Source organism: Eucalyptus grandis, chromosome 4 (genome assembly GCF_016545825.1).
Source record: "Eucalyptus grandis isolate ANBG69807.140 chromosome 4, ASM1654582v1, whole genome shotgun sequence".
NCBI classification, from domain to species: Eukaryota; Viridiplantae; Streptophyta; class Magnoliopsida; order Myrtales; family Myrtaceae; genus Eucalyptus; species Eucalyptus grandis.
Window position 1 is genome coordinate 16,964,983 of NC_052615.1, and position 12,528 is coordinate 16,977,510.

General features: G+C 40.9%; 2 protein-coding genes across 2 annotated transcripts; one reads left to right on the forward strand and one right to left on the reverse strand.

Moving 5' to 3' along the window:
- On the forward strand, positions 1–2,733 carry LOC104442908 (tryptophan synthase beta chain 2, chloroplastic-like). Its single transcript, XM_039310757.1, has 6 exons — positions 1–234; positions 349–413; positions 512–770; positions 1,052–1,485; positions 2,037–2,129; positions 2,225–2,733. Exons 1-6 carry the CDS (start codon positions 1–3, stop codon positions 2,241–2,243), a joined length of 1,104 nt encoding a protein of 367 aa, XP_039166691.1. The 3' UTR covers positions 2,244–2,733.
- Positions 2,734–2,837: 104 nt separating this feature from the next.
- Positions 2,838–8,696, reverse strand: LOC104441387 (polyadenylation and cleavage factor homolog 4). The gene is made up of 7 exons (XM_010054522.3): positions 8,091–8,696; positions 7,531–7,632; positions 7,174–7,428; positions 5,698–6,375; positions 4,206–5,177; positions 3,560–4,108; positions 2,838–3,163 (listed from the first exon to the last, which is right to left on the reverse strand). The coding sequence occupies exons 1-7, from the start codon at positions 8,433–8,435 to the stop codon at positions 3,119–3,121; spliced, it is 2,946 nt and encodes a 981-aa protein (XP_010052824.2). The 5' UTR covers positions 8,436–8,696; the 3' UTR covers positions 2,838–3,118.
- Positions 8,697–12,528: the final 3,832 nt, after the last annotated feature.

The following is a 12,528-nucleotide window of genomic DNA, read 5'->3' on the forward strand; positions in this document are numbered from 1 at the left end:
ATGAAACGAGCTGTAAGTAACAACTCGGCGGCTGCTAGCGCTGTGAAAAGTGGGTCGAGACCTCTGCACGTGGAGAGGGCGCTGCGCGAAAGAAAAATCGATGAGGTTGAGAGAAGAGAGAGGAGTGGCAAGTTTGGGATTTATGGAGGGAAGTTTGTGCCTGAGACGTTGATTAGTTGCTTGGGCAAGCTTGAAGCTGACTTCAACTTTGTTCTGCATGATGCTGAATTTCAGGTTTGTGAGGAGAGATTTCTCACATGAAAAAAAAAATGATATGATAAATTATTGGTTTCATGATCAGCACTATTCGTTCCTCTTTAACTCCAACTTACACCTTTTGTCTTCTAGGACGAGAAAAGAAACATTATTTTCTACTATTTCCCTGCCCTGTTTTCCTTTGACCATCTTTTTCGGTGGTGGCTACAACTATGGAAGAGAAATTGTTGGTTTTCTGACCATATGTACGAACCTGATACATATATTTTCCCAACTGTGATCGATAAAATCGCAGGCGGAGCTGGCTATTACCTGAAGAGAGAGATCTCAACCACTGCGGCGCACACAAGATGAACAATGCCATCGCACAGGCGATGATCGCCAAGCGCATGGGCCGGCAAAGGGTGGTGGCAGCGACAGGAGCTGGCCAGCATGGCGTAGCAACCGCCGCCGTGTGCGCTAAGCTGTCCCTGGATTGCATCATCTTCTTGGGTTCCGAGGATATGGAGAAGCAAGCTTCTAATGTGTTTTTGATCAAGCTACTAGGTGCTCAGGTTAGAATATTCTTGCATGAAGCGACTTTCATTTTACTTGCAACTTGCATAGAGTTGTATCTGCACAAGTGTTCATGGGAGGATATGTCAGATAAATGTGGAAATTTAAGAGAGTGGACTGTTCTAGCAAAGTTTGTTTTTTATTCTGAAAGTGAGAGCAAGAGAAACCCCAGTGAAACATACAGAAACATTTCAAATGAACACTGGCTAGACCCCCATCAATTTCCCACCAACATCAACAAACCAATAAGCTGGAAATCTGATCTAGTTCAATCTTGCAGATGACCAGAGTGGAGGGGAGCTTCAATGATGCAAGCTCAGAGGCCATAAGGCAATGGATGAACGACCTGGAGGGGAGCTACTACCTGACAGGGACGGTGGTGGGTCCACGCCCATGTCCGTGCATGGTGAGGGAGTTCCAATCCATCATCGGGAGGGAGACGAGGAGGCTGGCGATGAAGCGGTGGGGAGGGTGGCCAGACGCGGTGGTGGCATGCATCGGGAGTGGCTCCAATGCGCTGGGGATCTTCCATGAGTTCGTTGGTGATGAGGGGGTGAGGCTGGTTGGTGTGGAGGCGGCTGGGTCTGGCCTTGACTCAGGGAGGCATGCGGCCACTCTGGCCACAGGCCATGTTGGGGTCTACCATGGAGCCATGAGCTACTTGTTGCAGGACCAGGAAGGCCAAGTTCTTGGTGCTCACTCCGTTGGCGTCGGGTAAAGATCACTCCCTATTTCAACTTCTATACAGGATGCATGTTTGGTTCGGTTTTAAGAAATGTCTTTGAGAAAATACAAAAGCCTTTGGGCTATAAGGGTTTTCCAACAAATAAGTAGTGTTTAGTAAGTTGTAATTTTAAAGTGTATTAAGAAATAATTTTGACTTAAATGGCGCTCGGCAAAATCACACTTTGGAAAGCATTTTTGCCTTTTTTAGATGAAAATACTCAACCAGCAAGGACCCTGCGGCTGGCAGGCCAGATCTGGCCCTAGTAGCCTTGCTGGGGTTCCACGACCTGAAAGTTGAGTGAGAGCAAAGTTTGAAGGAAAAATTTGTATTTACATTCTGGAAATACAATATTCCAAAGTTCTCAAGACCTCCCTAGGGCTAAAAAGCCTTTGGAGAGTTTTGGAGATGTAATTGCATTTCGCCAAAGCTATCTAAAAAAAATTGTCAAGGGTCATTTGCATTTGTTTAAGGGATTTTAGAGTTTTGCAAATCATGAACCAAACTCATGATCGTTTCTATTGTCAACTGTGTTTACCAGGCTACACTATCCAGGAGTGGGCCCGGAGCTGAGCTTCCTCGAAGACACGACGAGCAGAATTCCATACCGTCACCGACGAAGAAGCTCTGAACGGTAAACAATTCGACCCCACACCCCATTCCTTACGAAGCCACGAATACAAAAATCAATCCTGATTAATTCGTGTGACATACTGTTTTTGGTTGCAGCATACCAATTGCTATCTAGATAGGAAGGCGTAATCCCAGCAATGGAAGCCGCTCATGCGTTGGCAAATGTGAAGAAAACTTTGCCCGACCCTCCCCGATTCCACAAAGGTTGTGGTGAATTGCAGCGGATGAGGAGATAGAGACGCGCCTCTGTTCTTTCAACACCGACCCACCCTCAACGCATAAAACTAGCAAGATGTTTAGGGTGTAAAAATTGCAAGATTGATGTTTTCCTCGTCAATGTCATAGCCTAGAGGATTTGCAGAGCACCTCAGATCCCGTGTGAACGCTGCCGCTTGATCTAAGTTCTCCAAGGTGTTAAGCGAAATCAACACCGATAATTTACAATGACATTGAAGGAACAATCATATGCTTCGTGCAAATATATGATCTTCAAAACAAATCCGGAAAACATTATTGGTCATTACCTATATCAAGTTAAGAATCACCATACGAGCGACAAAATATGGAATCATTAAAAGTTGAATACTAAGCCACCCCTGGATATTCCAAGCAGGAGGGCCCAAAAGAAAGAAGAAGCTACCCTGCGACTACCAAATGACCCCAACCGCTAAAAAGGAGGGATTGCCTCCCATTTTCTTTTGAATAACAATAATTTAACCCACATGACTTTTCCATGAAATCCTCCAATACAATTAGCATTAAAAGATGTGGGCCGTCGTTCGCAGTCTTCTCTTCGTTTTGATTGTCAGGATCTGAAAAGATCGTCATAAACAATGCGAGATGATTGCGACCTTTTACTATGATTGCCATGGTACAACTTGAACTATACATGTACAAGATTTCTCAGCCTATCTCCCATGCTCCAACACTACAGTAGAATAAGATCAATGACTGAACAGACACAGTATTACAGAAGACAGATTGATCTGATTAACTCCGCAATCGTTTTCTTTGACTACCCTCTTCGGCGTTTCCCTGCACAGGGGAAAACAAAGAGAAAAAGTGTCAAAAGTTTATTTCTTCACTTAAATCATAGCATGAACAGGCTATCAAACTTCAAAGAGATGTATCCAGTTTTATGGTATGATGCAGCAGATTAACTGATGACGACAGAGGATAACAGAAACACATTTATTCATCTTATCACAGCATATAGGAAGAATTCCACTAATTGCATGCTGCTAACATATTCATACTCTAGCCATATCAGAACACAACAATTTTATTCTAAGAAAAAGAATATGCAGAGCAATTGCACACAAGCATCATCCTATCAAACAAAACATGACTAGAGTGATTGTGGTTTGAGCAAGGCAAAAACATAAAACAGGGGAAAAGGAAACCCAATCTTTCATCAGGAGGGCAACTTACCCCTTCATCTCTGGAAAAATTTCCAGGGGATACTTCATTAGATTCCGACCGGCATTTAGCATGTACAATAGGACCTAACTGAGACCTTTCCATTCCAGCAGTTGAACCATCTGGTGCATTCATGTATACAGCTCCTTTATACATCCATTCTTCTGTCTCATCACTATAGAAATCATCAAAAGGTTCCCCACACAACGCACATGCATTTTGATCTTCATCAGCAGGAACTGCCATTTCTTCATCGCTCTTCTTTTCTTCAGTACTCTCAGCAGGCAAAAACCCAGGAACTGCCTCAGCTCCCAATGCCTCCGCACCACTGAGCCACATGCTCGTACTTACAAACCATTTCCGTGAAGGTTTCTGCTTGCGACTCTTAGACATTCGGTTCTTGGTCACATGCCAATCCATATGGCTACTGTGCTCTTCTTGAAACTTAAACCTCAAGCCACATGTTGTACATTGTCTTGGGAGATCATCATATAGGGCTCTTATTGCAGAATCGTGACGAACTTTAAGAAGGTCCATGTTAAAATCAACACCAACAGAATCCTGGATATATTCAAAATCCATGTACAGAAATACCATTTTTAATGTCAACAAACAAAATATAGAACCAGCTACAAGTAATTAATGTTTGAACTAATACCTGCACAGGGGTCTGATTCGTTAGTGTGATCACTCCTCGAGCCATGAGAGAATTGATTAAACCATGATATGCATTTCCACCTAAATTATTAGGTAGAGCTGCAGTGGGAATTTGTGACATTGGTAATGACTGCGAAGGGACAGGAGGAGGACCTGGAGGCAGGGGAGGCAAGGATCCACCCTGAAATTGCATCATGTTGTTTGGGATGTTTTGGATTGGTATAGAAGATTGCGCTATTTGCAAAATATTTCCTTGCCCTGAGGATAGAATTGGACGGTGACCTTGTCCTGTAAACCCATAATTTAATCCAGGTGCTACCATATGAGATGATGCAGTTGCTGCAGAAGATGGGAGAACTTTTCCTTGAGCTTCCTGTATAGGTTGAAACTGAGGTTGAAATGGAGTATTTTGGTTCTTTTGCCGATTCAGTGGCATGAACCCACCATGCTGATTGGGTACTGATATCTTCGTAGTAGAAGGTAGCTCCTTGCCGTCCAACTTATCAAGTTGGTGTTCAACCATAAGCAAAGGGCGATTTGCACCTTGATTTGCAGCAGTACTAGGACCCGAAATAATGACCGAGCCAGTCGACTGCTGCTGCCGGGGAAGTACAGGTCGAACAGGAAGGGAGTTAGACTTATGCACATTAATTGCAGGCCAAGTGCCAGTTGATGTGGAAAGATTGGCGGGGTAAGTGGATTCAAAAGTCGAAGAATCCATTCTTGGTGGGATAGTCCTGTCAACTTGTTCAGCAACAGGAAGCTTTCTGTAACCAGGAATCAGTTTCTCATCACCTACTGGCATACCTCCAGCTGAAGACATTGTCTGTAAACTGGAAACTCTCCCCCTATTGAGGAATTGTTGGGAAGTGTGTGTTGACAAATTCAATGGTTTCTCAGAATAGCGGGAACCAGGAATTTTATTTGTCTCGCTTTGAAGTCTAGGCAATTTTTCAACTGATCCAGGACCAGACTGCACAAGTATTTAAACTTTCAAATGTTATGAAAGATAGCAAATCAACTCCTTACAAACAGTTCCACCGGAAAATGAATCACATACAATGCAAATGCAGGATTCATGGTAAAGAGCAAATTATCCCAATTTTTGACATGATGATTCCAGCTAACATGCAAAGAAAGAGATTGGGAGCTGAAATAGGAACTGCTTTGGTTGTGGAAACTTCTAGAAAAAGATGCATGAGAAATGGAGATGGATTGAAAACTGTGCATGCAAGTATGTGCGTTTGTGTGGATAGGTTGTGATACCAAACCAAACACATCTAATTGGCCTTAAGTTTGTTTCATACATTATTCAGCACGATGCCAGCAGAACAAAATCTTCGTTAACATGAAAAGTGATATAGGACATAAACAGAACAGCAGTATTGCAATCTAACACAGGATGAAGACTGGAGGTTTATATCTCAAACTTCCAAACTTTTAAAGATGAAAAAGCACTAGCTAAAGCTGAGATCGCAGTCATTGGAGCATACCGTAATAGAGGCATCTCCAATATATATAGAGGGATCATCTCGTGCTGTTGCAGGAGGCAGACCAGAAAACCTGCCTCCCAACCTAGACCTTGAGCCGCCGTAAGGTTGAACAGATGATCGCACTATATTGTTACTTCTACCACGATCTGCCAAACTGCGGTTCATATCTTCCCAATTGAACTCCTGCTCTTCTGTATCTTGCCATGACATGGGAGCCACCTTTCCTCTGATGTCCGAGTGCTCAATTGGGCTGGGCTTATGGATGGAGGTACTTTTCCTCTTGTCATCTCCATATGCATCAATCAATGCTCTAGGATTCATATGACTGCGTCCATTGGTGAGATTGATTGCAGAAGAATTTCCCAAACGCTTTCGACCAACATCAAAAAATTGATTCCTTTGCCAATCATTTGACAGCTCCTCTCTACCTACTGCTCTTGCAAGGTCATATTCAGAGGCAGGGTGAGATGGAGAAGCCCTGTCAAATTTCCTCGATGTGCTATCAGCAGTAAATTCATCTATTTCTGTAGAAAAAGTCGTATCAGTTCCTCTTCTTAGAGGGGACAAAGTCCTTGTAAAAGCAGCATTGGGAGATGGTTGAAGCTTATTTGCCCTCGGGGGATAGGATGAACGAATATTGTTTTCTGTTGACCTCAACTTAGAAGCTTCACCTCCAACCTGTGAAAAAAGAAACCATCATCAGATTCTCACACACTAGCGGAATTGCATTTAAGCATGTCTTCAGCCATTTAGATCAGAGGAGTTTTACTCCTGGAGGTATCACGAAAATTAGACGTCGTCTCATTTTAGTTTTAACTGTTTAACCATCATACGAACGTCCATGGTGGTTCAGAGTTTTGAAAGCTCCTGCCTGGATGCTATTTCCACATAATGAATCCACAGCACGACAACCTCACCCTCCCCCCTCCCCCAACCAGTGACCCATCTAAAAAATTTCAGATACGTCTACATCCCATTTACCAATATTAGTACACCAGGCAGATGTCCATTATCACATCTGCAAAAGTCTGCAGACGCATGGTGAACAATAACAGCCAACCTCTACAACTTCATATAGTGTACTTCCATAATTACTTGATGGAGAACTTAATCAATGATAATCAAGCCTAGCTAAGTTTTACCTCCCAAAATCTATCATTTCCAACCTCAAAAAGACAAAAGGGAAAAGCTGGGCTGCATAGGTAAAAACCCTGTAGATAAAATCTAGAGCACCATGAAGAGTGACTTACTCCTAACAGTCCATCGTAATGTTAATAACATGTGGAACCCATGAATGAACTACGTCACCTAATATAGTTAATGTCTAACATGAAGAAACATCAGTGATCATGCATGGATATACTTCCCATCAAAAAGCATCGTGTATAAGATATCATTGCAGAGTATAGTATGCCTATAACATATGCTATGACATCACAATCAAGAAAGGGAAGAACAGAATGTTCAAAGGCTTACACTTTCAGCAGATGAATGTTCCAACTGACGCACATACTTTGGATTGACATGAATACCATGAGATGGCCGAGGAGATTCTGAAGCCCTCAAGGAAGACAGGCTAGCCCGTTGATCACTAGCTGAAGAAGAAAATTGCAGTTCCGACTCAATTTTGCGAAGGACCGGTGGTGGAAAAACAGATGACCATGTGCCAAAAAGGTGGCGCATTGCCCCATATTGGTTAGGGTCAACTTGTCTGTAAGCCTCGCAGAAAACCTTCACAAAACATAAAACAAATGCAGTCACTACAGTAAGTAGACCGAAACTCTCAATACTCTTATATAATACATGACTGTGCTCTACATTGCAATGGCTCACCTCAGGTAGCCGGGTCGCAAAGTGCCTAACATAAACTCTCCCAATATTCTTAACAATGCTATCCAGTAGATATAGTGACGGTAATTTTTGCTCGACAGGGACCTGCAAAAATGCAAACTCTTCAGTTGGTGCAACGCCCATACGCAATCTCTTTGCACCTAAAGCTAACTCCGATCACGCAATGGAGAGAGCCATCCCCTCGCTGGCGCAGAATTTCAAACACTCAAATGCCAAATACTCAATTTAAGTTTAAAATTTCTCTCTTCTTATACTGGGTTATTAGCTCGCGATCGAATTGAACGCGATTATAACTAGTAAAGACATAAATTAAATGACCAACTTCGAATTCACAACCGAGACCTCCACGATTGAATCGCATCAAAAATAACTATCACTGAAAGAAGGGAGGAGAAAATAAGAAAAAAGGCGCCAACTTTATCCCGTTTATACAAGACACTAGCTCACAAATCCCACATCCTTGTACAACCATCTCAAAATGGGGCCAAAAAGAAGAAACAAAAAAAAAGCCCTAAACCTAAACGCTGTCGGAGCCCACGGACCTCAATAATCCGAGAACAAATCGCGTCCGCAATGCCCTCGGCGTGCTCCCGCTGCTCCCCGGCTATGATCGTCAGATCGGTGATGACTGGCTTCGAATTGAATATCAGCTCCGACAGGACCGCCTCGTAGACGGCCACCACCTCCCCCGTGCTGGACGCCGCCGCCGCCGCCGCCCCGTCGTCGGCGGCCCTCAACTCGTCGTCCCGCTGCTTCAGCAGGGCCCGGAACCGGTCCAGGACCGTCAGCGGGGGCAGCGGCTTCGGGACGACGTCGCTGGGCGCGGGCTTGAAGGAGAAGCCCCTAGGGTTTTCTCGCGAGATCGGGGTGATTCTCTCGGTGTCCATGTCGGGGGAGGGGACGGCTGTGGTGGTGGCGGCGGTGGCGGTGGCCGTGGCGTGGCCGTGGCCGTGGCCGTGGTGGGGTGGCGAAATTCAGTGGGCAGGAGAGTGCGGCGGGAGCGTTAGGGTTAGGGTTTCGGCCCGCCGGGCGGCGGCGGCGGCGATCGAATCGGAGCTCGCCCGCTGCATCGAAGGGGAGGTTTTAGAGAGAAAAAGGAGAGAGAGAGAGAGAGAAGAGATTGGGTTGGAGCAGCGTGTTTGCTTCGCCTGCGTTGCCGTTTTTGTAATCGAGAGCGGAAATGGAAAGGAAAGGAAAGGAAAGGAAGGGAGAGGAAACGCGAATCGAAACGCGAGCCGTTGCGGGAGGAGGCTGCAACGCAGGGTGACGTGGAATTTCCGGGGATTTAATATTTCCTTTTTCTCTCTCTCTTTTTTTTTGGCTATTTACTGAAAAAAAAAAATTGTTTTTAGCCTTCCAATTTGAAGCGCGTGATTTAAATTATCAACAATTTTCTGATTGCTCTTTTGTTTGGCGGGATCGATATATTGAAAATCGAATTATTATAGATATAATGTACTTGGCGAATCCCTAGATATTATTCATTAATAAGAAAAACTTTTTGCTCGAGTGGCTTATCTTAATTATATTAACGGAATCATGAATACAAAGTAAGAAATATTGTAATTTAAAGATGTATTGATTTACCAATTTTTTATGCGATAAATTTGTAAAAATAAGTAGTACTCTTTGACCTCTGACTTTTCATTTTTTCAAATGATGGTCGGTCAAATTTTTATTTTAAAAAATGAAAGAATCTTAAATTACAGATAAAATTAAATTTCCTACAGATCTGTCAATTTTGCTGAGAAGTACATTCAAATTCAAGATTTTTTTATTGAGTGATGGGGCACCTCAAAAGTCCAAACATCTAGGGTGCACATGGTAACATTCTAATTTCTTTATTATTTTATTCTTTTATTTTCCAAAACAAAAAAATAACAAAATTCCGTTAGGTAATATTAACTAATTTTTTTATTCTCTGAAATAGAAAAGTAGTCAGGGGGAATAAATTTGAAACAAAAATAAGAAAAAAAAAAAAAAGTAACTCTTTCATCCTAAGAACAATTTCTAGAAATAATTCATTTTCTTTCTTTTCTTTTTTTTTCTTTTCTTCTTCTTCCTCACCGCCCGCCCCTCCTTGTCGTTTGCCATCCACTAGAGGAGGAGAAAGAAGAAGAAGAGAAGGAAAAAAATCTTAAAAAATAAAATAAAATACTAAAAATTAAAAGAAATTATACATTACAAAAAAATTTGTCGGTCGTATCAAACGTATTCCTATTCCTTTTCTATTACAAGAATAAAAATTTTGTGTAGTTACCACACATGTTTTTTTACTCGGAAATTATTTTAGGAAATAAAAAAAAAAAAAAGATTATTTCTAAAAAGAAGTTGTTCATTGAAACATAAATGTTACCAAACACTCTTATTTTTCAATAGATATCATCCTAAATGTTTTTTTTTTTTCCCCAAGAAGTCCAAACAAAACCATTGACACTCCTAAAAAATCCAAGCCAACTCTCACCGGCAACCTCACATGACTTCTCTCAAGAGTATTGGTTCTCTTTCAAATGTTGTTTGGGCTTAGGCTTTGTGACAAAAACCTCCATGGAGGCTTTAAAAAAAAAGGAAATTGTTGTGGAAAATTGTTGATACCTAAATTTTAATAACTCATTTATACATTTATTGTATAGAAAATTAGGGATCGATTATGACTTCTAAATAAAAAAACATTAGCTAAATTGCATATAAATATTACGAGCATTTAAATTAAGCCCGCAGAATATTTCTTGGCATTAATAGACTAGCAAGGGGGTGTATGAGCTTAATTAAATTATATGAACTAAGCTTGGGAAAGTGAAATTCAGTCAGGTCCATTAGAGATTAATAAAATTGCATATGTATAGCACATGTGGAATTATAAAATTGGCAAGATTGCTTTATTTGATTGAATTAGGAGGAGATAAAATATATTATGATTGAAATTATATGCAATATATCTTATTGAAACAAACCAAGAGTGGTAGGGGTGTCAAGTTTTTAAAAGAAACCCTACAAAGGGGGATTGGTGATAGGGGTGATCGGGTCCAGGGTGAGTAGGGTCTAGACTTAAACCCTATACCCGATCATGTTATAACCGGTTCCTCTTTTCTAGACCCTATACTCGACCATGTTTGTGTTAGACCCTGTACTCAATCCACCATGTTCTTCCGATCCGATTCCAAAGTCAACCCTATTTCCACTGGAACCTGTTTTGTTATCTCCCGATATCCTATACGATTTCAAATTCTATATTAATACGTGAGAAAATAACGTAATTTTCCTAATTTATATTGAAAAATACATGAATTTTTTTACTAAACGAAAATTAAGGATCCATAAGGCTAATTATAATAAATAAAATCATAAGGCAAAGAATTAGCAACAAATATGGGTCTAATATTAGTCTTATTCCCACAACTACTACATGAAATTACTCATTTATGCAAGCATAACTCCTCCTACAAAAGGGAAATTAAGTGAGTCAATCCATGTGATAGACAAGAATTTGGCAGCGACGAACACCGTCCTTCCATCGGACGGTCAAGAGGGAGCCGATGAGGGAGGGAAGCAAGTGATGAAGAGAAATGACAAAGGAGGAGTGCCGTGCGTGTTTGAAAGAGCCAAGAGAAAAAACGTCATGTGATTGCGAGAGTAAGAATAGAAATCGGAGGAAAAAAAAAGGGTTTTAGACCTCTATTTACAAAACCGATCCGAGAACCAGTTCCAAAACTGGTCTAGGAACCGGTTTCCGGGTGGGTAATCATTCGAAACCTGTTCCCATACTGGTTTAAACCGGTTCCAAATTTTGGGAACCGGTTCCTGGACCGACTTCAACGGGAATCAGTTCCTGACCCTATTTTCTGAGTGAGATTGGCGTATACCCCTAATTGCACAATAGAAAAGACAATGATAAGTGCTACAGAAGTCCTAAAACTTGTCACGAAAATGCAATTGAGTCCTAAAACTTGTAAAAAATGCAATCAAGTCCTAAAATTTGTCAAATTGTTTCAATCGAGTCCTAAAGTTAACGCCGTCAACTTCTTTTAACAGAAAATGTTGACGTGGAATTTTAAATAATTTTTATTTTCCACGTGACTTTTTAAATTATTTTTTATTCAATTTAAAAATATAGATTTAAAACTAAAAAAAAAGTTAAAATTTATTTTTAAAATTGTTAAAAAAAAAAGGCAGCTCCTCCCTCGGCTGTTGCCGCCATCGTCGAGAGGGGCCGGCGATGGCGGCGGCTGCCATTTTTTTTTTTTTTTTGAATTGTTTTGTTTTTTAAATAAATTTTAACTTTTCTTTTTTTAATTTTTAAATCTAATTTTAATAAATAAAAATTTAAAAAGCCACATGGAAAATAAAAATTAATTTTAAATGCAACATCGGTATTTTCCATTAAAAAGTTAATGGCGTTAATTTTAGGACTTGATTGAAACAATTTGACAAATTTTAGGATTTGATTGCACTTTTTGCAAGTTTATGACTCAATTGCATTTTCGTATTTTCGTGACAAGTTTTATGATTTCGTAGCACTTATTCGAAAAGAAAATATATACAAGATGGCACAAAAAAAATAACATACACACACGAGCTCAAATTTTATAGAGAATACGATAAGGCATTATTATTGAGTTTATCCGGTGGGATTGATGAGAAAATATCTAGAAGTATGTCTTTGTGGAGAATACCAAACCAGTTGGACTTCTAGATCAAGACTCAAGAGCTCAAGATGCGATCTCGTGAAAACAATAATTTTGTGTTCGTTCTAAGTTGAAATGCATTGTAATTTTGAGGAGACCCCTATGACACCTAGTTCTTCAGCTTTACTAAGGTAATCAAGTATCAAAGATCCAAAGCTCTCCTTGTGATATTCACAGTCCCCGACGTTGCTATTCCTGCCTCTTGTCATTCCTTGCCGGTTATTGCCACTGTGAATCTTCCTCGCGACCCCCTTGCTTCAGTAGTCGTCGTTTGAGTCGGTAGTCCAATTTATAT

Coding starts and splice junctions, on each gene's coding strand:
- LOC104441387 (XM_010054522.3), bottom strand. CDS start 8,435: ATGGACACCGAGAGAATCACCCCGATCTCGCGAGAAAACCCTAGGGGC. Junction 7,633..8,090: donor TTTGTTCTCGGATTATTGAG/GTCCGTGGGCTC, acceptor GCATTTTTGCAG/GTCCCTGTCGAGCAAAAATT. Junction 7,429..7,530: donor TTGCGACCCGGCTACCTGAG/GTGAGCCATTGC, acceptor TGTTTTGTGAAG/GTTTTCTGCGAGGCTTACAG.
- LOC104442908 (XM_039310757.1), top strand. CDS start 1: ATGAAACGAGCTGTAAGTAACAACTCGGCGGCTGCTAGCGCTGTGAAA. Junction 235..348: donor TGCATGATGCTGAATTTCAG/GTTTGTGAGGAG, acceptor TTTGTCTTCTAG/GACGAGAAAAGAAACATTAT. Junction 771..1,051: donor TCAAGCTACTAGGTGCTCAG/GTTAGAATATTC, acceptor TCAATCTTGCAG/ATGACCAGAGTGGAGGGGAG.